At 37.7% G+C, this 26071-nt stretch overlaps 2 protein-coding genes across 3 annotated transcripts in view; both read left to right on the top strand.

Moving 5' to 3' along the window:
• The first annotated feature begins 1285 nt into the window (after positions 1 to 1285).
• On the top strand, positions 1286 to 4916 carry LOC149842638 (putative nucleoredoxin 2). Its single transcript, XM_090001524.1, has 2 exons — positions 1286 to 1468; positions 3607 to 4916. Exons 1-2 carry the CDS (start codon positions 1346 to 1348, stop codon positions 4720 to 4722), a joined length of 1239 nt encoding a protein of 412 aa, XP_089857650.1. The 5' UTR covers positions 1286 to 1345; the 3' UTR covers positions 4723 to 4916.
• Positions 4917 to 16721: 11805 nt separating this feature from the next.
• The window catches only part of LOC149842639 (denosine deaminases acting on tRNA), a 29023-nt gene continuing 19673 nt past the window's right edge, over positions 16722 to 26071 (top strand). Inside the window, exons 1-4 of one of the 2 annotated variants that reach the window (XR_016430798.1) lie at positions 16722 to 17038; positions 17303 to 17423; positions 17781 to 17941; positions 19835 to 20047. Coding sequence is in view for 1 of the 2 variants with exons in the window: in XM_089999337.1 (XP_089855463.1) it covers positions 16873 to 17038; positions 17303 to 17423; positions 17781 to 17941; positions 19835 to 20047 (661 nt within the window). In the remaining variant the exon portion in view is untranslated. The remainder of the gene's footprint in view (positions 17039 to 17302; positions 17424 to 17780; positions 17942 to 19834; positions 20048 to 26071) is intronic. The other variant, XM_089999337.1, reaches the window with a different exon arrangement.

Raw genomic sequence — 26071 nt, forward strand, 5'->3', positions numbered from 1 at the left:
GGGGAGCCCCCCGGACCCCCCTCCTGTAAGGGCAAAAACTCTAAATCAGGCACACAAGTAGAGAGAGAAGGGAGAGAGAGTGAGAGGGTTGGTGTTCATGGCCTTCTCCAGGAGGAACCCTTTACCTCTCTTGATTTCTTCTCTACAGAGAGAGGGTTTTACAGTGTTTTACGAAGAAGGAAGAAGAAGATGATGACGATGCAGCAATGTAGGATCGTCTGTTGGATGTGCACAGAAGTAGAGAGAGAAGGAAGAGAGAGTGAGAGGGTTGATGTTCATGGCCTTCTTCAGGAAGAACTCTTTGTTTTCCTTGATTTCTTCTCTAGAGAGAAAAAGGGTTTTACAGTGTTTTACGAAGAAAGAAGAAGAAAACATGTTTGTCCTTTTTTTGAACAGAAAAAGAAGAAGACTTTAAAGAGTCAACATCATCCTCGACTTTCTGGATGGAGGACATGTTTGTCCTTTTTTTGAACTATTTGTTTTTTCTTTTTTGAATGAAAGGCATTTTTGTCATTTTCTCAAACCATCACTTTATGAGAAGAATAGCAATAAAGGGTACTTAAGTCTTTGCAACAACACCAGAGTCCGATGCAAAGTTATGTCAACATACACGGGAATACGAGCCCCATGTGCTTGTATACGTGGTGCTCATTCAAAGCCCCGAACACAGACGTGGGATTCAGTAAATCATCGGGGGAACATATAACCAGCTTTGATCATTGACCAACCACATCATGTAGACACTTGAGCCCCAATAAGTATGAGTTTGGGCACTATCTGAAAAAGCAACAAAATTCATCCACTCCCCCAAAAAAATGCAACAAAATTCATCCACTCCCCCAAAAAAAATAAAGGTCCCAACCGAACCCTCAAGGGGAATGGATATTGGACACCTCATTTTTCTTGACCTAAGATGATATTGATACGAAAAAGATACGAAGAGAGAGAGCAGGCCGGCCATGCTTTTGGACAAAAAACACTCAAACAAAAGGTGTACGTGTCCACTGCAATCAGATGCTAACAAAAGTGATGCAAAAGCAACAGAGAACACGCGTCAGCTAACTGACGGCTCACGTAGTTAAAGTAGGGGAGGGGCCCACCTTATCCCCATGGGAGGTGACACGTTTACACGGGGCCAAGTTGGCCTTGGGATTCCAGCACCTGGTCACTGTCATTGTTGTGGTGACACACGAGAGAGAGAGAGAGATGGTGGAAGCTTTCTTTCTTTCTTCTTGATGGGATGATTTAAGGCAATGTAAAAGTGGAGAAAGAAGGGTGAAGAGAGTTGTTTTTATTCGTTTGTTTCTTCTACCTTTCTTTTCTGATTGCTCAGAGAGAGAAAGAGATGGTTGAGGAGAAAGGAGCGCATGGTGGAGCAGGCATGGAAGGACGGCATGTTAATGCCACAATTGCATCTCTCTTGGCATCCCCACAACGTGACTTCCTTACTTCTCCCCATGGAACCCAGGTTCTCTCTCTCTCTCTCTCTCTCTCTCTCGTACACATACACATAAAGTTGGAATTCATCTCCTTGGACAATAAGTACCACCCACCATATAATTTTTCTCTTTTTTTCTTTTTCGATTTTATGCTTTTGGAACTGGGGTTGGCACAACTTCCATTTGCAGAGAAGATAACAATGAACACTTCAATGGTTTCATGACTAAGTTTGCGTGGAAGCATTATTATCTTGGTATTAGCATCAAAATACCGAGCCTACTAAACAACCGTATAGCTAAGGAACAGTGTCATAATGATTCTTATACCCCCAGGACAGAAGAAACATTAAATCTCCATGGAGATCTAAACTCTTGAATCCCCTTGCAAAATCTAGCTCCCATGGCCAACAATTCATCTTTTATTTCCTAGTCCATTTTTTAGTTATCTCTACTTATATTCACGGAATAAGCCACTATTGAGAGAGAGAGAGAGATGACTTAAAGTCATTAAGGGTCATATATTTTGGAAATATGGATTGACATCCTTGGATGCATATTTTTCCAGGGGATGCTCTCAAAGGGATGAGGGTTTCTTGAATATTGTTGTTTGGGTAGGGAGGAAGAAAAGGCCAATCTGCTTAGATATATCTCTCAAGGGGATGAGGGTTTCATGAATATGGCTCATAAAACCATATCTCATGCATGGTTTTAGTTGGTCGAAGGCATTAAATCTCCTTAGCTTAGAAGTTTTTGGAAAAGGACTCGAGGCATGTGTTGGCTATTTGTCTATATTACTTTGGATTTCAAAAAAAATCCTGAAAGAGGGTAATGAAAAAATCTTACTACTACTTGGGGAAATGCTTAGAAGAATCTTAGGTAGGACAACCATTCTTGCTGGGCGCAGTTGAATGGTAACTGTGAGTATAACTATTAACAGTGCTACGGAAGTACTTCGTTTAATTGTTTGTCTCATAAAGGAGGAGGCATGTGCATATTTCTAACATAATGGTACATCCGATTGTTATATAATATATAGTTCTAGAGAATTTTTTTTGGTATGTTAGAGAAAAGGTCATTATGCGCCTTTATTTCGTAATTAACTATTAATGAAGTGATGATTAGGCATACGGAACAAGATCCTTAGGAAAAGTTTCATCTTTGCTACTGTCATTTACTGTTTCAACTCCTCAAAACAATCAAAGCATTGTTAAAATCCCACTATGAAATTTACCAACTTTTGCATTTTCTCTGTCCTTGTAAACTTAAAGAGAGTCTATAGTAATGAAGCATTGGTTCAGACTCTGCTTAAAGAGATCAATTGCTGCAATAGATTAAGAAAAAACCAAATAAATAAAATTGATAGTTCTTGCTTCAGAACAAAATAGTTCATCCAAATTAGACTACTACATTAAAAAAATCCTATAGAGATAACCTAATGAAGAAAATTTTACAAAGCAAGCATTTATGATAATTATGTTATGTCCTTTTTCCTTCAAAAGAAAATTATGTTAGGTCTGTTAGACAGAAAATAAGGAGGTTTCCAGCTCTAAGCTGACTCAATGTAACAACTACAAGTATCACATTTTAGTTGTCGACAACTTTATGGGGTAGGTTGGATGCTAGTCATTTTGATGGGCCCACGTAAGGATAGAATGATGTGTAAACATGTGATTGCCGGCAAACGCACATGACCTCCGTGTTCCTTATGCAACCCTATGTGGGGCTACCAACCTCTCTTTTATGGGGTTACCAGGTATGTGCATCCCTGTCATAGCATTAAAGTTACTTAGGTGGTCTCACTTGAGATTAAGGGATCCCTTATGTATCACAGCCAATCACATTACTGCATTTTGATTGGGTCTGCATTCTGTTGCTGTGGGGCCCATGGAATGCTCTCAGGTGATTTGTTGGTGTCACATAAAGAGTCAATTAGGATATCCCTGGATCCCCTCTATCCAAGGAGGCATTTGATGGATTTGCAACATCAACTCCTCAAATTGCATTATGCTAGCAATGATCTACTGGTTATCACCACCAAAAAGATACATACACCATCTGACTTCCAAAGCCCAAGGGGCAGTCAGGTTGCAAAATACAGAGGCAGAGTACTACATAATGCAGATTGCAGGGACGGTCCCCATTAGATAAACACATCTTTTCTGTGCAGGTGAAAGTGGAGGAATTGAAAGGGAAGATATTGGGCCTTTACTTCTCTGCAAATTGGAATGCTGCTTCCCAAAAATTCACTCCAGTCTTGGCTTCCCTCTACAACACACTCAAGGAACAGGGTGCCTTGTTTGAGATCATCTTCATCTCCTTTGATGAGAACATGGTTTCGTTCAACGAGTACCACTCATTAATGCCTTGGCTTGCCATACCATTCTCTGATTTAGAGTCGAGGAAGATGCTGAGTGGAAAGTTTCAGATTGAGGGAATCCCTTCCCTGATTTTCTTGGACACTGATATGAAGACAACTCAAACAGAAGGTGTTGATCTTGTATACAGATACAGTGATGAGGCGTTCCCCTTCACTGCTGAGAGACTAGAGGATCTAAGGAAACAGGAAGAAGAGAGGCAATCAAAGCAGACCATTGTTTCTCTTCTCTCAAATCCCTCAAATGGTAGGGACTTCTTATTCACACACTCATCAATGAAGCAGGTACAGGTTGCTTCATTAGTAGGGAAGACTGTGGGACTCTACTTCTCTGCTCAATGGTGCCTTCCATGTTTGAAATTCACCCCAAGATTGATTTCTGTCTATAACAAAATCAAACGAGTAATGGGTACCAAGGATGAATTTGAAATAGTGTTTGTATCTAGTGACAGAGACCAGACTTCATTTGATTCATACTATGAAGTTATGCCATGGTTGGCTGTGCCTTACAAGGATGAGATAACAAGATCACTAGCGAGGTACTTTGATATACAACGAATTCCTTGTCTTATGATTATTGGACCTGATGGTAAAAGTGTAACCAAAGAAGGAAGAAGCCTTATAAACTTGTACATGGAGATTGCTTATCCATTCACTCATGACCATGTCAAGTCCCTAGAGAAACAAATGGATGAGGAAGCAAAGAGCTTCCCTATGTTCAAGCTGCACTCAGGCCATCATCATCAGCTTAAGCTAGTGTCTGCTTCATCTGGGGGTGGGCCATTCATATGCTGTGAGTGTGATGAGCAGGGCTCAGGCTGCGCATACCAGTGCATACAGTGTGGATATGAAGTCCACCCAAGATGTGTTATAGAAGTAAAAGAGGAAGATAGGAGAAACCCCATATAGCTAACCCTGTTATCTTTGTCGTATGGCTTGATTTGAATGGTCTAATATGCTTCTCAACTTGGTGATGCATAAACAAATGCCTCACCCTCTCTTTAACATATAAACTTTGGAAGGGGAAAGTGAAAAATATTTTTATTTCTTTAATATGTGCAAAGAGTTCAACTTGGTACAAATAATATTTGCTTTGTTTTCTTCTCTTTTTGTCCAGTTCTTACCTTTTCTCTGAGGAAAAATGCTGGAGGATAAACGCCACCTTCCATTCAGATAATCAATAATAAAATTTCATCTGATCTCCCTCAAGTGGGAGCCAATCCGGGAGTTTATGTTTCATAATATAATTGGTCATCCTGCCCTTAACATAATATAGAACGTCATAATTTGATGCAGTTTGTCTGGATAATAACATCATGAGCCGCAGAATCTCTTTGAGAATATAATCAAGAGAACCTTTTCTAAACCCATATGGTCTTTTAGAAGATAATCAATAGCACATTTTTTGACCAACCAGGGATTTCATCCAGTGCACAAGCTCAAGCATAGTCTTTTCTGATAAGCAGAGGAAGTACTCATGGAGTTTTATACTAACAGTGTCATAATAATCAAGGTCAAAGCTGCCCCCTTTTTCCCCCATGACCTTCAATTGCGGCATGAACAGTAGCCTTTCATTTGATGCTGAGTGTCGCAACCCGGAGAATCTCTTTAAGAATATAATCAATAGCACCTCTTTAACCATACAATATTTGAGAATATAATCAATAACATCTTTTCTGAACCGTAAAGTCAATAGAACTAATCTCAAGATAAATGAGATCATCTGTGAAACACGCTCCACCTGCACAGGTGAATGTGTTGGATCAGACGTGAAGAGTAGTACAAGGCACCATAAACACAATACAAAAACAGAACTATAAAAGAAAAAACACTTAAAACTAATTTTCATTTCACACCCAAAAGACATCTTAATTACATTATATAAGAGCAAATCATAAAACGTGGCTAGGCCACTTCCTTCTTTCTGGACAGCTTACACATGCACTTTACCACACCTCACTACAAGAAAAAAAGAACAAACTTGCGCCAGAAGTAGCGCCAATAAAGGTCTCCCCGGTACTATATTTTACTGGCGCATCTTACATTCACCAGTAAAATAATTTTTTTCTGGCGCAATTTTGGCGCCAGTAAAGAATCATCACTTGCTCAAACTTGCGCCAGTGATGATTCTCAAAGATAGAAAAAGGATTTTCACTGGCGAAAAGCTACGCCAGTGAAAATAATTTTTACTGTCGGACTTATATAGTGCGCCAGTAAAAGTGGAATATATATATATATATATATATATATATATATATATATATATATATATATATATATATATATATATATATATATATATAACATTTTTACTCAGCTTGAGGCACTCCTCACCAACAAGCACAATATTGAGTAGTGTTTTATGCATGATTGAACCTGAGATTTTAAAACAAGTGTTTTATGCATGAAAAAATTTTCCAGGGTTTGTTTATGCACAGGATTATATGTTAAAATGACCCTACAGACTCCATATCTTTGGTAGGATCGTGGGAACTGGGTGCATGTAATTGAATGGCTATGGTGGCTGGCCACTCACACAAGGTTGGCAGTCACCAACTTTGTTCACACTCAGCTAACCATGACAATCTGAACAAGTGATAAAACTTCACCTCTCAATATAGCCACATACACACACAGTTGTTACATATCAACCAAATAAACTTATATAATAATACCTGTTAGGCCAGATACTGGTTTCATCACACCTGCACTTTTAACAATAGAGATCCGGCTGCAACACTGTCTTCTCTGAAGCATTTAAGGTATCACAAAGCAATATGTAAGTGAAATGAAGTTCAACATTTTGTAGAACCAGAAGAGGATGAAGAAAGATGTAGAAAGCATCATGTAGCTGGAATGTCCCCAAAGAAAATAAAACAGTTCAATTCCTTTTCTTGTTTGTATTTGGTCTTGTTCTCCTTGATCTCATAACAACTGGAAGGTTGCAGTTATAGCAGAGCTGATGCAGAATGTGATGAAAAAATCAATAACACATTCTTGAGAACCGAGCGTTGTAACATATATTATGAACACTACACAACTGGATGCAATTTAATTGGATTCGATTCGGATAAGGATTATCTGACTGCTAGCACTCCCAGGCATATGTAGGTTCTATAAAAACATTTAATAAATTTGAGGAGCACAAATAAATTCAAGATCATGCTAACAAGCAGTGGAACAAGACAATATGTAAGCATTTGAAGATATCTTTATCGGTTAGATAATATTTTTCAGAGAAATTTGGAAGTACAATAATGTTTTAAAAACGTGCATCAAATTCCTTGACAAATAAATCCAAGAGCAGTAACTTACCCATGCTGCCTCTGTTAGATTAAGGTTCAGCTCCTCACTGCATTTATCATCAAAGGTTTTAGTTCTATAAGAAAAAGAACCTCACATGTAAACCAAGTTAATTTCAGATATAGAATTCAACATCCTAGTAATTGCCATCATGATTAATTTTACATAGTATCACACCAAAATAGCTAATTTTTATCTGCTTATTTAGTTATTGCCAAAACAACTCCCATTGATAATGAATACCACACTCGATAAGCAAGAGAATCTCCAGCAATCTCAGCTTATCAAAATCACCCTAACCTTAGTTTCCATGTATATAATTACCCACATCAAACCCCCCAAAGCCAATCATTTATATTCTAACCCTAATTTTCAAAACAAACATTAATCACTCCAGTTGTGTCAACCAAACAAACATTAATCACTCCAGTTGTGTCAAACATTAATCATCCCAAAAGCCAACCATTCAAAACAAACATTAGGAAAAGTCTGGCCACAGCTACACTTTATGCATGACACTAATAGAAAAAATACACCATATTATGTCAAGGCCATTACTAATTTGTCTTACGAGTAGTTCAATAAGACTAACAAGGACAAGTTCTTATCAGAAATCCAGAAAAAGCTATGGTTCCCTCTGTCTCTCCAGAAAATTGAATGATTTTCAATAAAAGTAAAAAGAAAATTGTCTATTGACAGGAAGGCAAACTACCACAAAAAGACAAGTCCTTTCCTTGTATGTCACTCTCCTCCTATGAACAAGACAACAGGACACCCATCTGTTGACTAATTGCTAAATATATTATTTTTTTCTCATGGAGCCCACTGTATTGCGATAAAGGAAAAAACCAAAAGGAAATAGCGGAAGGAAACAATTGTTTTTTTGTTTCCATAAGACCATAATGCCCATCAATAACCTACTTTAGCCTATCCTATATTTTTTTAAGTGTTAACAATTTAGAAGGAGAAATCTTTGCTAGCTAAACATTGTTCTCTAGTTTCAAATATAGAGCAATAAGAAGAACAATCCGCTCCCTCAGTACACACTGCAAAATATGTTCATCATGCCTAATGAATGTCCATACTTTGATGTCAATGAAGACAGGAAATTGCAGAACAAGTGGCAGATGGGCATCACATTAATGTTTCTCTATAAATATGATTTACCTGAGTGACTTGTAGTGCACTCTCGTGTTGTATAACTTTATGTTGTTGATTAGATGAAAGCACACCAAACTGACACAATTCAATTTTCCAGTTTTATGGCACTAAAGGATCTAATCTAAGAATGGACATCGCAACTTAAATCATAATACCGAAGCAGTGTTTATTGTTACCTTTATATTTGCATAAGATAAAAGATTGGATATCAGATCAACTAAGCTCACATGAGTCTTCTCAGTGGATAAAGAATCTAACAGTCTCAAGCTGATCTGTAGGTCCTTGCTGTCACATTGGGTCAGTGTGATTCAACTGTTTTATTTTTATTGATTCACCTGCTTCATAATTGATTACCATGAAGGCTGTGTTCAGAATAGACACAGAAAGCTATTGCAAGTACGGGAAATATACATCATCTCTGTTTGAGTGGTGGAGCAGAATTATATTCACAGGTTAGCAACGAGATAAAAAAGGAATATAAGTAAGAATCCAATTTTCATACATCTTACTACTTCAAAAGGAGAGAGAGCTCCACATGTTGTGGAGGATATCTGGATCATTCTGATTCATTCATATGGTCATTCTAACAGACACATGCAAGCATCATCATAAAAAAACACACACAAATATGACCCTTATAAGGAGAAAAGGGCATGTACTCATAGTGTGGGCACCAGACAATGCAACAATTTCCTACAGAAGGGTGCATGTTAATGAGAAGCAAATTAAAAGATAATGTTCAATACAATATGCAATTTTCAGTTGCAGAAATAATGATAACCTTATCACTGAGACCCATCTTATAAAAAACATCATGTAGATGATCTGCAGGTGAAGGAGGCCCAGCATCTACACAGAAAAAAAACTCTAGTTTTTACATATAAAATTAAATAATAACAGCTTCAACTGGTTCTTATGAACAAAAAATACATCGGAAAGTTTGTTTTCCTAGCCATCCCCATGCTTAGTTCAGTGAAAAACAAACGAAAGCTAAATCTACTAAGCATATAAAAACAGGAGCATGAAGGAATGAATTGGCAATCAAATTACTCCTTATAGATTTCTTACAGGAAGAAAAAAAAATGCATCCCAACTCCAACCGTATCATGAAACTTTAGTTTAATTCATAGCATAAAAGCTACGAAGCATATCCTATGCAAACGGCATGTAGTGGCAATTCAAGAAGCAAAATTTATTTGCAAGCCAGTTGGTATGTGGAAAGCAACCAAGATCATTGAGTCAGAATTTTCAACTAACATCTACAAGCTAATAAAAATGAAACACGGCCAATTATGCACTAACTTGGAAGCCTTCCATCTTCTGGACATTGCTCAGTTGGTATGGGATTGCTAAGGCACATATTTCAGAAGCATGTTTGGCAGCCTGCTGTATTTGACTCATACTCGGCCTGATATTGTGTTTGCAGTCAATTTGGTTTTCAGGTTCATGCACAACTCATCAATGCATCATCTTGGAATAGCAAAGTGAATCCTTTGCTATATTCTGATATTGGAAATTGGTATAAACCTATTACTAATCTCAATTTTCATGGTTTTACATATAATGATTGGGGCAGGTTCAGTAGATGATAAAAAAACACAAGTGGGTTCGTGTTTACTCTTGTATCGTGTGTTGTATCCTGGAGTTAAAAAAAACAAAGCTCCATAGCCTTGTCTTCGTCATAAGCTAAGTATATTGTTGCAACTACAGCAACCTGTCAAGCAATCTAGATGAGGCACATCCTGGAAGATATACAGTCCAAACAAAAACTAGCAACATAAATTTTTTGTGATAACATGACAACAATTTCAATGGTGAAGAATCCAGTGTTCAACGGGAGGACAAAACATATCGAACCCAATCATCATTTTATTCGAGAAGCTATGTCAAATGGCCGGCGAGGTTGGAATCAAGTATTTTTTTCACCAATGATCAATTAGCATATGGATTTTACAAAAGTATCGTCCTAAAAAAAAAAAAGTAATTTCAGGATGTCATTAGGAGTGTAAGTTTTTGCATAAGGGGGAGAAAGTGTAGGTTGATGCTTACTTTTTGTGAAATGAGCCTATTTTTGTGCTTAAGCATCCATCCAATGAAGGGTATGGGCTTTTGATGATATCCAATGTGAATGAGTGTAGTTGGGATTAGAAACAAGGTGGTAGTTATTCTTAATGGGGCTAATTTGTAGCAGTTGTGTAATTATGTTTAACTAAGTTTTAGGAGGCCTTCTTGTGGTTACCACTTTTGTCGATTAACTTGTTCTAATTCGTCTTCTCCTGCGCGATCGAAGATCTTGGGCGTGCGGTTCACTCTACGAGCAATGACAGTGGTGTAACTTGAGGAAGGGCAGGGAGGAACATCAAGCTTCTTTTGAAGACCACTTACTGCCACCCGATTCTGGTATTCCTTTTTCAGTTATTATTATTTTTTAAATATTTTAATACCCTTTCTCTTCTGGTTTTGTTTGGGAATGTGATCGAGGTGCTTGTTGATATAGATGATTGTGCGGAGAGTTTCTTCGTAGAAATGTGTGAATTTTCCTGGTTTCTTTTATTAATATCGATTTTGAAGTCCAGGAAGGTGAGTTGATAGTGATCACCATCATCGTGCTGTGAGTTCCTCAGAGAATTTTGCTGACTCCTTTTGGGTGAAATGTGTGAATCTTTGTTGTTGATCTACTCTTTCTCCCCCCCCCCCCCCCCCCCCTTGTTCGTTCATGTTTTTTTTTTCCCCTCTCCTTGCGGATTATAATGCTCATTTGAGACATTGAGGGCTTGGAGATATAGCAATTTTGAATGCTTATTCTGGGGGCAAGAAGTTTCAATTTTCAAAGTGAAGATTTTAGTGCACCCACTAATGCGTTACGATTGCCATGGGAATAAGAGTTCGGGTGCATGCTCTATCTCTCATGTTTCCAAGTTTTGTGAGTTTGGAAGAGTGAACGTGAAGAATTAATATAACCAAGTTAGGGTGAAGTATGTTACGGCAGATTTCGAAACATGTTGGTTTGACTTGGATGGCACGATGCAGGTACCTGCAACAAGAACATTGAGGAATGGCCACGATGGGGCGGAGCTAATGGAAGTTTAAGATTTGAAATAGAGCTGAAACATGGTGCCAATGCGGGTAGACATGTGCTACTATGAATGTATCGCGTTTTGGATAAGTGTTGTTGTACGGTATCGTGATTTACAAAAATCACGTAGCCCAAAAAAAATGACAAATCGCAAAATCGAGTAGCGATTTATGAAAATCGCGTAGCGAAAAAAAATAAATGGCAAATCGCAAAATCGAGTAGCGATTTATGAAAATCGTGTAGCGAAAAAAATAACAAATCTCTAAATCGAGTAGTGATTTACAAAAATTCTGTAGCAAAAAAAAAAATAGAAAATTGCTAAATCGAGTAGCGATTTAGGAAAATCGTGTAGGCAAAAAAAAATCATAGAAAAGGGTGTTACAAAACCTCGTGTAAGAAACAACCGAAGGAAACATATGAGCGCCATGATCAAACAAAATACTTTATTGATCTTTTTCGACAGTTACAAGAGGGGAAAAAAGAAAAAAATTATACAAGACCTAAAAAAAAATCCGAATCCGGCTCCACAACTCATCAAGTTTAATCATGTTACAGTCAGTGTGCAGGTCAGTCGGTGCTTGATGAAGCAGTGTAGGATCGTCTACTGGATGTGCACAAAGACAGAAAGAGAAAGGAGAGAGGGAGACGGTTGATGTTAATGGCCTTCTTCAGGAGAGATTCTTTTCTCGGATAATCTTGCAGTGCAGGGACTGAGTCTTAAATAAGCATCTTTAAGGTACTTAAGTCTTTGCAACCGCTCTTTTTCTATAATCATCGTTTTTATGGCACCCATGGAGGAAAGGATACTTAAGTCTTTGCAACTGCACAAAACTTCGACGCTAACTGATGTTGACAAACATGAGGATACGAGTCGCATGTGCTTACATACATGGCGCTCATTGGGACCCCCGAACACGAGATGTAGCTAACGACCGTCTTGGGGAGGGGGGGGGCATATAACCTGGGCATATGCAGACTTGCTTCACTTCAATTGGCCAGTGCCACAACTATTGAGGTCCTCCTTTCTACTTCACATTTTATGGTTTATTTGAACATTTTCCTCTGTTGCCATCATTTCAAAAATCAGTTTTTTTTTTCTTTTTTTTTTATCTTTTAAGAGGCCAAAGGTCCCAAGATCCCCATGAAGTATGGGAGAGTAGATGTTACAAGTCCTGGGACATGTCCTAGAAACTTGTCTATGTGTGGGTACGACCAATATATGATTAACGCGGTGTGCTTCTACAGAGATGTTCAACAATTATTTAGAAAGTTGAACGCTCAAAAAGATTCAGATGTATAACCACAATTTTGAATTGATTGAAATTTATTGTTTTGTTTGCTTTCCACTTGAAGAAGTCACCACCCGGGTTTGGGGAGGACACGAGTAGAGAGGGTCAAACAAGCGGCTTACACACATTTAAATGGGTTCAACTAAGGGGTTCTAATACGCTGGAATTTAGTGTTCAACAATGGGACTTTAAACCAGAATTATTAAAGTCCGAACAACCCCAAATCTGGTCAAGATGTGACCGGTTAGCTCTTTGGGGTGTTTCACCAAACAGTTGGTGAGTGTCCCAAGTAATTTTTGAACAATTTTTTCTCCTGTCACACTATCCAACAACCATATATCTTTTTTACTGTCATTTAAATGAGTACAGGTAAGAAAAAGATTGTTATCTTCTTCTACAACATTGGCTTCTTGTTTGGCTTTCTCAAAACAATTCACTTCAATGTATCCAATTTTTTTTGCAAAAATGATATTGTTTACCTTTATGGTTCTGAGTTCCCTTGTCACCATTCACATTATTTTGATAGTTAGGTCTCTCATGACCTCTTCCTCAACCATGATAGCCACCATATCCATGACTTTTTGTTTCCAACTCTTAGCTCACTTTCTCCATGCTTTCAACTTTAGCTGAAAAAGTTTGCTCTCCAATATTCTCTACTTTCTTATTTATATGCTAAAAGTGATTTCATTTATACATTAAGTGTGTAAACCGAGAGATCCTTACATTTATCAATTGCAATGACAACATAATCATATTTAGAGGGTAAACTTCACAAAACTCTTTTAACTAACTTTTGATCACTAACAAGTTTACCAAATGTTCTCATCTGATTTACGACAACAAAAAGTCTTGAAAAATAATTTTAAATTGACTCACCTCCTTTCATAAAAAAATGTTTCAAATTCTCTACGTAGAGTTTGAAGCTTTACTGTTATAATCTTCTTATCGATGTGAAACCTTTGCTTTAATATGGTCCACACCTCTTTCAATTTGGTAGCATTTGTAATCCTCGAAAATATGGAATCTGTCATTTTGCTACACATTAATAAAGCCTTTGCATCTTTTTTTTTGATATTCCTTAACATCAACCTTTTCTATGAATTTCTCAGCAGCCTTAGTAGGAACCTCAACTTCTGCATAACCATTCTCTACCAAATCTAATAAATCTTGTAAAATGAAAAAAAGTTTTCATTTAAATGCTCTATAATTCATAATTTTCACTATTAAAAATTGGTACCAAATATTGTACCAAATTCAAAGTATTTGAGTTGAAAGATATATTGAAATATTTCACAATTTTACCTCTTTATAATGCTTCTTAATACACCTTTAATTCTAATTCTAATGAAGATCACTTACTCCAGTCCGATCTTCATCATACGGATTTTACACCCCTTTTGATTACAACATAGAGCTCTGGTACCACTTATGTTGGATCATAAGTGAAGAGTAGTACAAGGCACCATAAACACAATACAAAAAACAGAAGTTTAAATGAAAAAACACTCAAAACTAATTTTCATTTCACACCCAAAAGACAAAACTTAATTATATTATATAGGAAAGCAAATAATAAAACATCACTAGAACACTTCTTACTTTCTAGACAACTTACATATGCACTTTACCACACGTATAACCCTTCCTCAAGAGACTTTGGCCCCCAATGGCCCTAAAAACCAGCAAGCCACTTCCTACAAAAGTGGTAACCACAAAAAGACCTAAAACTTAGCTAAACACAATCCCACAACTGCTAGAAATCTACCCCACTGGAAACAACCACCACCTTATTTTTAGGCACAACTACACCCATTTATATTCGATACCATCGTAAGCTCATGCCCTTCATGGGATGCTTCAACACAAAAATAGGTCAATTTCACAAAACGTGAGCATCAACCAACAGAATGATCCTTGATCATTGTTACTAGCAACGGTGGAGTATGGGGCTCTGGACAATGTTATCAATAATTGGCTTGCATTGATTTGTATCATATCGGTAAAAAAATGATAAAAACCTTTTTGGGAAAAATCACTCAATGGGTTTGACATTGATTTTATGTTGTATGTGTTTGTTATTGATTTTAGTAATTAATTTGCATACTATATAGTTTTTTATTTGGGGTACCGCCTAGTCTCACCTAGTCCCCAACTAATCTTTTTAGGGCTCATGACTCACTTTTGACTACTTAGTACCTGGCCTAGCTCATTGAAAAAAAAATAGGTCAATCTTGGACCTGATATAACAAAAAGTATGGATCGAAGCCCCGATTGCCTGATTGCTTTAGTGTGTCAAGTGAAAGGGACTCAATGCGATCTACGAGGTTTGAAATCAATCGCTCTATACATTTCCAGCGGTTACCTTGCCCCACACTCATTTGATGTTGCTAAAAAAGTTTGGCTTGCATTTGTTAGACAATCACCTTAGCCTGTTTGGCATGCTTACAAATTTATTCCGTAATATCAATGTTAGAAGGCATCATTTGCTCCATTTACACAATTTCACTATGATACCAATATGTTAGATCCTCCAAAATATCTGAGGTAGATGGTTCAGAAAAAGACTTGAAAGGTAGATCCGAATTTTCAACAAACGAGTATTGTAATTTGAGCCTGAATGATAAGAGAATTAAACTTGAGATTTTTGGATCATGAGACCTATGGTACACATGTCGATGGTGTTGAACTCTGTTGGACATGGTGGAGAAGAGGCTCGAGGTTTCTCGTGGTTGCAGTTAGGGCAAAACAATGAAAATTGTCAAACGATTAAATCAAGTAAGGGTTTTGGTCTAGAATTAAAAGGACTTGGTCCAGGGTTTAAATGATGACCTAGGAACATGTGTAAGGGTTTGATATATGTTTTAAACATGAAGAAAGGTTGTTGATGGTAAAGGTTATCAATTTAGAAAAATCAAGTATTTCAGATACCAAGTAGGATACAATTTTGGATTTTAGGGTCTATAAAACTAATAAAAGTTATTCTAAAGCTATGGAGAGGATGTAAGAGTACTTTGGAGGTCTGTAGCAGACTAAGATGGAGTTCTCACATTCTAAAACTCGAATACACAATCTGTAATACGAAGATGCTACTCGACTCACCGAGAAGGTAGAAATGCATAGTACGAGATGTTGAAAAAGCTAGAGCTCCTAAAGAAGGTTGGACGGCTAGCCCTTAGGGGTTTGGTCCACTGTGAAACAAAGAGGATCAGAAGGGGTGTGAGAGAAGAGGGAGAGTAGAGAGAGAAATGTGAGAGAGGGAGGAGAGAGAAGAAGACGCCTAGAGAGGGATGGCTAGAGGGAGAGAGTTCTAAGAAGAATACCTCAATATTATTTAATGCATAAAGAGGGGTCCCCAACCCTTTCTTTATAAATGGAAGGTTTGAGATAGAGTTCATACTTAATCAACTAATACAGAAGTCAAAGAATTCTACTACAAAACAAAAACTCGACTAGAGAAATGATTCTAGAGCCTACCTCTGTCAGGACTCCTACTCTAATGAAAAGTCCTATTAATTAAGAAGAAAATATCAAATAGACTTTCTTCTAATTAACTTGAGAAACATCTAGAGAAGAGAGTCGTCTCACCATGTTCTTCCAATTAGACCTTCTCATGTGGGCTTCCTTGAGTGAGAGTGTGACTCTCTTTAACTCTAACGTAGACATGTGTCAGACTCTCTTTTCTTTTAATATAGACATGTGCTCCATGATTTTTTCACATGTGATCACAGCATGTTCCGAGCCCCACCTTGATATGAGAAGCATTCTCTCGTAGTTGAGGTAGCGTTTGGATCTTGAAAACTCAGGAGTTTGTTGGATCTAGAACTGTAACAAAAACTGTCCCAAGATCATACACTTAGCGCTCTACCTGCCATATTTATGGTCACTATCCTGACATCGTAAAACCCTGCGGGCTTTATCCTTGCTGTTAAGAAGTTGCCACGCTTTTGCTTGAGCAACAGAATTTGAACCTAGATCGCCTGCCTAACCGCCTAAGCCCCATCCCACTACGCCAAACCCCTTGCAGTTATAAGTTGCAACTCTGCAAGACGATAAGCTTTCTTATATTATTACTCCTAAAAGGAGAGGAAGTGCGAATCAAAGTAAAAGAAGCACGACGGCTCTTCTTCTCCAACTACCTTGTCGTTGAAATCCCTAATTCCGGCGGCCGAAGAGAAGAAGGAGGTGGGAATATTCCGGTGATCCTTTTATTCCTCTTTCGACGAGCAGCGTATGGACGCCGGAGAGGAAGCTCGGGCTCCGGCGATGGGATGGGGCGAGGTCGTCTCAGAGACTGTGTTGCGCCGATACGGTTCGCTCCCGAAGAAAGGGAAGCCTCAAGGAAGGGAGTCTACCGTCCTCGCCGCCTTCCTCCTTTCCCCTCCCCTTCCTTCTCGAGGTAAAGGACATTTTCGCCATTTTCAGTTTTACTCTCGGCTCGTCGCCCTAGCTTCTTAAAAAATAACGTCCCAAAAATATCGGAAGCTCGATTCTTTGACGCTGATAGTATTTTTCTTAGTAGTTTAAGTTATTATTCAGATTCTCTTTTTTTTTTGCTTGTTTATGTGCATTATGTATGCTGTTGGATTTGTATTTTTCTTAGCTTTCAATTATATATGTTATTGGATTTCTTATCATTTTGTTTTAATGGTTTTTTCTTCAGAACTCAGAGTTGTGGCATTGGGCACTGGAACAAAATGCCTTGGGGGCTCGCTTTTGAGTCCACATGGTGATGTTCTCAATGATTCACACGCAGAAATTATTGCAAGACGAGCGCTGATGAGGTTCTGAACGTGCTTATCCTTATTTATTTTCACTTTCAAAATAAAACCTTCAAAATATTTTTCCTGTCTCTGGTTGGTTGTCGTTGGAAGCGTACTGATAGTTCCTGGGCTCTGTTATCGCTTTTCGTTGTTATGTGAGCTAAATTGATTGCAACTGGGGGGAATCTTCATGGGCTAGAGGACTTACTCCAATCCCATATTGACTTGGCTATGTCACAACCATATACCAGTTGAGTTCTGTGGACAAATCACCAAGTCCCAAGACAATTAGGCAATAATAGGGCTTTGCTGAGTCCAGAGTTAATGCTCTATCCAGTTTTCATTTGTTGGTGTAACTATGTCACCCCTGCGATTCAGGTTCTTCTATGGGGAGATAGCACGCCTCAACAACTTGCATGATGATAAGATTTCTGACACCACTGATCTGCTCTTTGAGGTTGCAACTGATAGTCATGGAGGCATGGAATATAGAATGAAGGTTGGCTGGCAATTGCATTTATATATCAGCCAGTTGCCATGTATGTTTTTTTTTGGTTTTATATTTCTTTATTTAATTATTATTACAAGCCATACTGGAACTACTAGTTATGGTTTCTAAGGATATGCTTCATTTTCAATGCTCTCCCTCATTTATAATTCTCTTGCTTTTTAATGCTTTCAATTAGGTATTAGAGTAAAATTATCCACCATTTGCTATAAATCAATTTTTAATAGCGGCATTAAGCCAAAATTCAATCCATGATCAGGTTATTGGCTTTGAGAAGCAGATAGTGTTGACTAGTGGTGACCCCTATGTTACCTTGACACTTCTAGAGGTCAACGTGTTGGACACCGACACTCCTAGACACTTCATTTTTAACATAAAAGTGTTTCAGAAAAAAAATGGACACTTGGTGTCACGTGTCCAACACTTTTGAGTATCTTAAACATAAAGTGTCTAATGTCGAAAACTTTGTGTCAATGTTGTTTAAAGTTTAAACCATATTTTCTCTCCATATATTTTATTGCAGCCTAACTTCACGAAAATGAGTCAACATGCCCCTTTTCTATGCAAACGGGCTCTCCCTCTTTCTCTCTCATAATTGTTAAAGGAGTCAAGCCAGTTAGGAAAAAACTCTCTCTCTCGCTTAGTCTCATTTATGAACTAACTCTCATTTTTCACAATTTTTGATGAATTATGTGGTGCAACAAAGAAGAAAGAGAGAACCGAGCATGAATCACCTAGTTCTTTTATTTTTTACTGAATTACTTTTTTCCCTTTCTTTTCCCTGTATATATATATATATATATATATATATATATATATATATATATATATATATATATATATATATATATATATATATATATATATATATATATATATATATAGCCGTGCCCACATATCTAGTTTTTCAAAATCTGTCGTGTTCGACACTTCGTACCTGTGTCCAACACTGACACCCGTGTCAGTGTCCAAGTAACACAAGTTGGCACAAAAGAGGCTGCTTGGATTTGATATTGAATGTTGGTGATCTATCTTGTATCCGGACCTTAGTTGTCAGACGTGGCCTAGGTGATCTAGGCGCAGCTCCGTCGCCTGGGCGATGGTGGGGCCCTATATTGCCGCCTAGGTCGCCTAGGCTTTTTAATTTTTTTTTTTTGAAGACATCATTTGTTTTCTTCTTCGAGAAGAAGAAGAAGAAAGAGAAGACAATATACATGTTTCTTATTATGTTTTTTTTATTTTGGGTACCGCCTAGGCCCCACCTAGGTTTTTTTAGGGGCTCACCACCTAGGCTCCACCTAGCGCCTATGACAACTAAGATCCGGACTATCTCTCATCAACAACGCTACAATGCTTCCATCAAAGAATCTCCAACATCTATGATTTTATAATTACACTCAGTGGTTGTTTTAGACAGCTACAACATTCTATTAAAATTGTTTGTGTAGGCAGAGATGCCTTGGACATGGGGAATGCGTTTATCTGTTCTAATCCTAAACGTGGAACTAAAAGCCATACTGGAAATACTACAAATTGTAGTTTTGAAGCGTATTTTTAAGTTTCAGTGCATTCCTTACAGTAACTGTTCTCTTCATTTTCCATGCTCTCAGTTAGGTCTCCGGGTATAATGCTTTGTACAAGACAGAATTTGCAATAATACATTTTTCATACTGGCATTAAGCAAAACATGAGTCCATGATTAGGTTATTGGTTTAGAGAAGCAGATAGTGTATACTTGTGTTGGGCCAGAAAGGCTGCTTTGTTTTGGTATGGAATCTCGGGTGAGACATTTTGTACCCAGACTCTCTATCAACAACACTGTAATGTTTCCATCAAAGAATCTTTAACAATGATGATTTTTAAACTTAACTCAGTGGCTGTCCTAAAGAACTGCAATATTCTAATGAAATTGTTATTTGTGTAGGTGGAGATGCTTCGAACACAGGAGTTGTGCTTATATGCAACGATAAATGCAGAGCCAACTGTTCAACTTCTAAAGAGAATGGTGGGGTAAGAGATTCTTCCTCACCAGTTCAAGATATTAGAATAGCTCGAAGGAAGCCTGGTCGGGGTGATACAACTTTTTCTATGAGCTGTTCTGATAAGATAGCACGTTGGAATGTTGTAGGCATTCAAGGTTTATATCTCAGTTGCTGCATTAGTCATTATTTTCTTTGTTGACGAGTCAATATTTCAAGGACTGAAGTTGGAATAGTTGGCACTGCTTCCATGTGTGTACCTTATTGAGCCAAAAAGGAGAAAAAATTGTGCTCTCTCCATTGAATTACCAGTACTTGTGTACCAGTTTACAAGTTGTGGCTGCTTTGTCCTGATTTTTCAAACTTTTTTCATTATATTTTGGAAATCTTTCTGTTAGACAACATGGTCAGTCATGGAATCATTTTGTGCAATTTGTCAATGCAATTCAATCTATGTCAATGCAATTCAGCCTGGTCCAAGCTCTAGCCAGCTTTTATAAAACGGCTTCTAGAAAAAAAAAGAAACTCGCTACTAACAGCATTTGAGAAATTAAAACAAATTCTGACATAAAAAGTTAGCGAAAAATAATTCTGCTTAAAAACAAACCATTAAGATAAAGTCATTGGTAATGAATGTAAAGTGTTAAAATATATTATATATACACCTAAATATGTATATATAATATATATTCTTGATGTTTAGCTCTACGTAAATCAAAATACCCTTAAAGGGTATTTTGGTCATTTTATTCTGCTGCATAGTTTGTGCCTAATATGGTCATACTTGTAATTGTTATTTTGATAATTTTTATTTTTTATTATTATTGTAATATGTACACTTGTCATGGGCTTTATTGGGAAGACAATAGAGCCCCGGGGCTTTATTGGGAAGGCAAATATAGTTGTGGGGACCATCTCAACAGCTATATTTCTAGCCGTTGGGGAGGCCCAATCTCTATACTGGCCTCCCCACTTCATTATAAATAGGGCATTTTAGCCCAAGTGTAAATCATCTTTTTGAAAGGATTATTTGTTAATAAGATTTTGTTTTTTTAAGTGTTCTTGCCTTTTGTGGCTTTTGCGTTAGCATTTTGAGTGCATTTTATGTGTTATCCTCTTGTTCCTTTGTGGACTTCAAGTGTATTATTGTTGACATCATCAAACATCAACTATCTCACAAGAATAATGCAAAATATTAAATATCATGCAATTAAGAACATGCCACAAGACTCATACTTTCACATTACATAAACAAAAACAAAATAACCAAGTTTGTGAATACTTAAGTGTTATTAAATAACCATATTTTTAAAAAATATAACCTCAATCATCATCATCATTATCTTGTTCTTGTTTTTTTTTTCTTCTTCTTCAACATTCACATTGTCTCCAATATATGTGGGTTTTTCATTATCTACCTCCTGTGCTCCTTCCATGTCGATCTACTGAATGTCCTCTTCATTCAAAATGTCTGTTTCTTCTTAAACCCATGCATCCAATACATCAAAAAATTTTAAACTAATGAGATCAATTTTTTTTTGTCTCCTTGATATAACTTTTCTATTTGCGTAAAAAGATGACATGAAAAAATTAAAATTAGTTGAGTTTTCTATGATATAAAAAAACTTTAAATAAACACATGAAATGATAAATAAACTTTATAATTTTATATGCCTCTGCCTCAGTCGTAAGTTGTCGTGAACTTTGACAAGGTCATTGAGCCTTTTGTGCTTCAATCTATTTATTCTTTTTGTATGGATTTGCTCAAAGATGCTTCAATTTCTCTCGCATTCACTTGCACCACAAGTTTGGCCAAGAATGTGAATGACAATAGTTGCACTCAACTTTCATTCATTTTCACTTGTTACTTGAGTGCCCCTCTGCTATGCTAGATCATTTGATGTTATCTTCCCCAAAAAACTCAAGAAGAAGCAAATAATAAGGTTTTTTACCTTAACCCACTTCCTTGAGTGGAAAAATTGTGAGAATGCACTCTTATTTGAGCAAATCGCAAAATCCCTCTCCCTTGCGCACGGATCGGCTCCCGAATCGTTCTCACGACTCATAAGGTGCGTAGATTAATAGCCTATACATAAATGAGAGTGTTAGACCTCAAGAGGTCTTTAAAATCCCCCTAAAAAAATGATACGACCCTTTTTAAAGTGTGTTGAAGGTGTATCATACGATATGGTACGATACAAGGATGTATCATACAATACATACGATACACACTCGTATTACGATATGAGTGTGTATCGTATCATTATTTCTCATAGTATCGTACCGTACCGTATCGTAAGATTAGTATGACACTTACAATATTAATTTTTGGAACATTTACCTTATTTTGAGTTTGATTGTGTTGAAATAAGGAGGAGACATAACCTTCTTCATGCTTTATTTAAAGAAAGGAGGGTTAAAACTATTACTATCAGAGATCACATGCTCCACAGAGTGACATTCAAGTGCAAAATTGTGAGAAATCAGATGTGGGAGTCACCTTACTATCGTAGCAAGAGATAGAGAGAGAGGTAAGAGGGAAGAGAGAAAAAAAATGTTGGGCGGCAATGATGTCTTCTCTCCTTTCCATTGATATTTATATGTTGTACGAGTGGTACAATACAGTACAATAGTACAATACAGTACAGTATGCTGTACAATACAGTACAATACAGTACAATAGTACAATACAGTACAATATGCTGTACAATACAGTACAGTAGTACAATACAGTACAGTATGCTGTACAAGTGGTACAATACAGTACAGAAATATATTCATTTACATATACATATTTAACAGCCTCCCTCAAGTTGAGGATGATCTTCAATCATGCTCAACTTGCCCTTAAGTAACCAAAATTGATGACTAACCAATCCTTTGGTGAAGATGTCTGCTACTTGGTCTTCTGATCTGACATACGAAGCCTCAATTTCTTCTGTTTCAATCTTTTGTCTAACAAAATGCTGATCAATCTCAATGTGCTTCGTGCGACAATGATGAATAGGGTTAAAAGAAATATTAATGGCACTTTTATTATCACATAAAAGCAGAGAGGAAGAGATAGGTTCATTCAACTCTTGAAGAAGATGCCGTACCCAAGTGACATCAGCTGTCCCTGCTGCCATTGCCCTGTACTCTGCCTCAGTGCTGGATTTAGCAATGGCCTTTTGTTTCTTACTACTCCAAGTGACAATATTTGGGCCAATAAAAACACAATATCCTGAAACCGACCTACGCTCATCAGGGTCCCCACCCCAATCTGCATCACAATATGTAAGTAAACGGTGTCCTGTAGTGAAGCTTTCATCTTTGTGATAGAGCAATCCATCTCCAATAGTCCCTTTCAGATATCTGAGAATACGCTTAATACATTCCATATGACAATCAGTGGGAGCATGCATAAACTGAGATGCTTGATTTACAGCATAAGCAATGTCAGGTCTTGTAAATGTAAGATATTGCAACATACCAACAATGCGGCGATATAAAGTGGAATCATGATATAATTGTCCTTCTTTTGCACTAAACTTATGATTTAAGACAGATGGGGTGTTGAGAGGTTTACAATTAATCATACCAATGGTGTGAAGAATGTCAAGAGTATACTTGTGTTGACTTAGAGTGAGTCGATCATCTTGTCTATCGACTTCAACTCCCAAGAAGTATCGCAATGGGCCTAAGTCCTTCATCTTGAATTTGGCCATGAGTAAAGACTTGACCAAGGCAATATGTGCATCATCACTCCCAGTGATAATGATGTCATCAACATATATAAGAACCCAAGTAGTAACATGATCATTCTTATACATAAATAAAGAATGATCAAGTATACTCTTAGAAAAGCCATGCTGCTGAATTTCCATGGAGAAACTCTCAAACCAAGACCGAGATGCCTGTTTTAAACCATAAAGAGACCTTCTCAATTTACAAACCCATGTAGCCGCATCATGTTCACTATATCCAGGAGGTTGCTCCATATACACCTCTTCCTTCAAGTCCCCATGTAGGAACGCATTCTTGACATCCAACTGGCTAAGAGACCAACCATGCTGAAGTGCCAAAGTGAGGATCACACGAATGGTGCCAATTTTGACAACAGGGCTAAAAGTTTCCTCATAATCTTGCCCATATTGTTGTGTGAATCCGCGTGCAACAAGGCGAGCTTTATATCTTTCAATGCTACCATCTGGTTTACGCTTGATCTTGTAAACCCATTTGGAACCAACAACATTTCTATCAACAGGTCGAGGAACAATATCCCATGTATGACATTCATGAAGTGCTGCCATTTCTTCGTTCATAGCTTCAACCCAAGCTCGAGAATGGGCTGCCTGATGGAAAGTAGACGGCTCTTTCTCTTTGGCCACATTGGTTAGAAACAACTGAAAGTCAAGAGAAAAATTGTTGTAACTAACCCAACGATGGATAGGATGCCTTTCACGTGTGGATCGTCGAAGAGGGGGAGCCTCGTGAGATGGAGTTGAAGGGGCTCCTCGACGGGCATAAACCAAACCTGAAAACCGTGAAGGTGCATCCTGGATGATGGAGTTGTCTGCTTCAAACTGAATTGGTTAATCAACAACAGGATCTCTGATAGAGTCATATAGCAAAGTATCACAAAGCCATGGATCATAAGTAGTTTGCTCATATACCTGAGAAGTATCACAAGTGCTGAAATGGTCATCATCAAAAACAACATTTCTAGACACCTTAATCTTACCCAAAATAGGATCATAACATCTATATCCTTTATACCCATCGGCATATCCCAGAAATCTGCATTGAACTGCTCTGTCCTGAAACTTGTTACGTAAAGAATGATCCACATGGACATAACAAATGCATCCGAAAGCATGCAAATCATCATAAGAAGGGTGAGAACCGTGAAGCAAATAATAAGGAGACTGATCTCCTAATAATTCCATAGGCAACCTGTTAATGATATGCACTGCAGTGTGAAAGGCCTCAGTCCAAAGAGAGAAAGAAATATCAATATTGTGCATCATACTTAACGCGGTTTCAACAATATGCCGATGCTTACGTTCTGCTACTCCATTCTGTTGTGGAGTGTAAGGACAAGAGGAGTTACGTGTGATGCCATGGTCCTTTAAATATTCACTAAAATCATGAGATATGTATTCTCCACCACCATCACACTGGAAATAAGTGATATTTGAATTGAAAAGGTTCTGAACAAGAGCATGGAATTGTTTGAAAAGTTTGAACACTTCAGATTTAGATTTCATAAAGTAAATCCAAGTGTAACGAGTGAAAGAGTCAAGAAATAACACATAATAACGAGAGCCAGATAGAGATGAAACAGGAGCTGGGCCCCAAACATCAGAGTGAATAATTTCAAATGGCTTGGAAGCTCTTTTATTGATACTTTGAAAGGGAAGTACATGACTCTTGCAGACATTACAACTAGGACACTTATGATCTAATTTGACTTTGGGAATAAAACCCTGAGAAAACAATTTGTCAAGGAACCCTTGACTACAATGACCTAACCGACGATGCCAAGAAACTGGCTTATTACATTGCATAACAGAAGAAGACTGACTCAAATAAGCAGGAAAAGATGGAGACACGGTAGATGACGTCTTCAAAGTCCCGGGGGCTGCTTCGAAGACGTACATGTTTCCGCGTCGTTCACCCTTAGCGAGCATCTTCTTGGTTCGAAGGTCCTTAAGACAAACAAAAGACGGAGTAAATTCCATGGATGAATTTGTTTCATCAACCAATTTAGAAACAGATAAAATGTTTTTCTCAATGGCAGGAGTGAGTAAGACATTTTTCAATGGTAGTGTAGATTGTGACAAAGAGAGAGATGCATTTCCAGTATGAGAAATAGGGTGGTGGGAACCATCTCCCGTGACAATAGTGCCAGTGCCAATATAAGGAACCATGTTGGAAAGTTTACCTGCATCAGAAGTAACATGTGCGGCTGCTCCAGAATCAATATACCAAACTCCATCATTATTCTGACGCAAATTCATGTTGTTAAATGCAGTCATCAGAATTTGTTGCACATCATGTGGCAACCCTGCACTCTGTCCCTGATCAGTACCCTGATGTGCTCGAAAATTTCCCTGCGGCTGCCCCTGAAACTGTCTAACATTCATCTGTCCAGCTCTTGGTCCTGGCCTCCCTGCCTTGTTGCGATTCTGTGGGTTGTG

This window comes from Nuphar pumila, chromosome 3 (assembly GCF_984573655.1).
Source record: "Nuphar pumila chromosome 3, dmNupPumi1.hap1.1, whole genome shotgun sequence".
Taxonomy (NCBI): domain Eukaryota; kingdom Viridiplantae; phylum Streptophyta; class Magnoliopsida; order Nymphaeales; family Nymphaeaceae; genus Nuphar; species Nuphar pumila.

Coding starts and splice junctions, on each gene's coding strand:
- LOC149842638 (XM_090001524.1), top strand. CDS start 1,346: ATGGTTGAGGAGAAAGGAGCGCATGGTGGAGCAGGCATGGAAGGACGG. Junction 1,469..3,606: donor CTTCTCCCCATGGAACCCAG/GTTCTCTCTCTC, acceptor TTTTCTGTGCAG/GTGAAAGTGGAGGAATTGAA.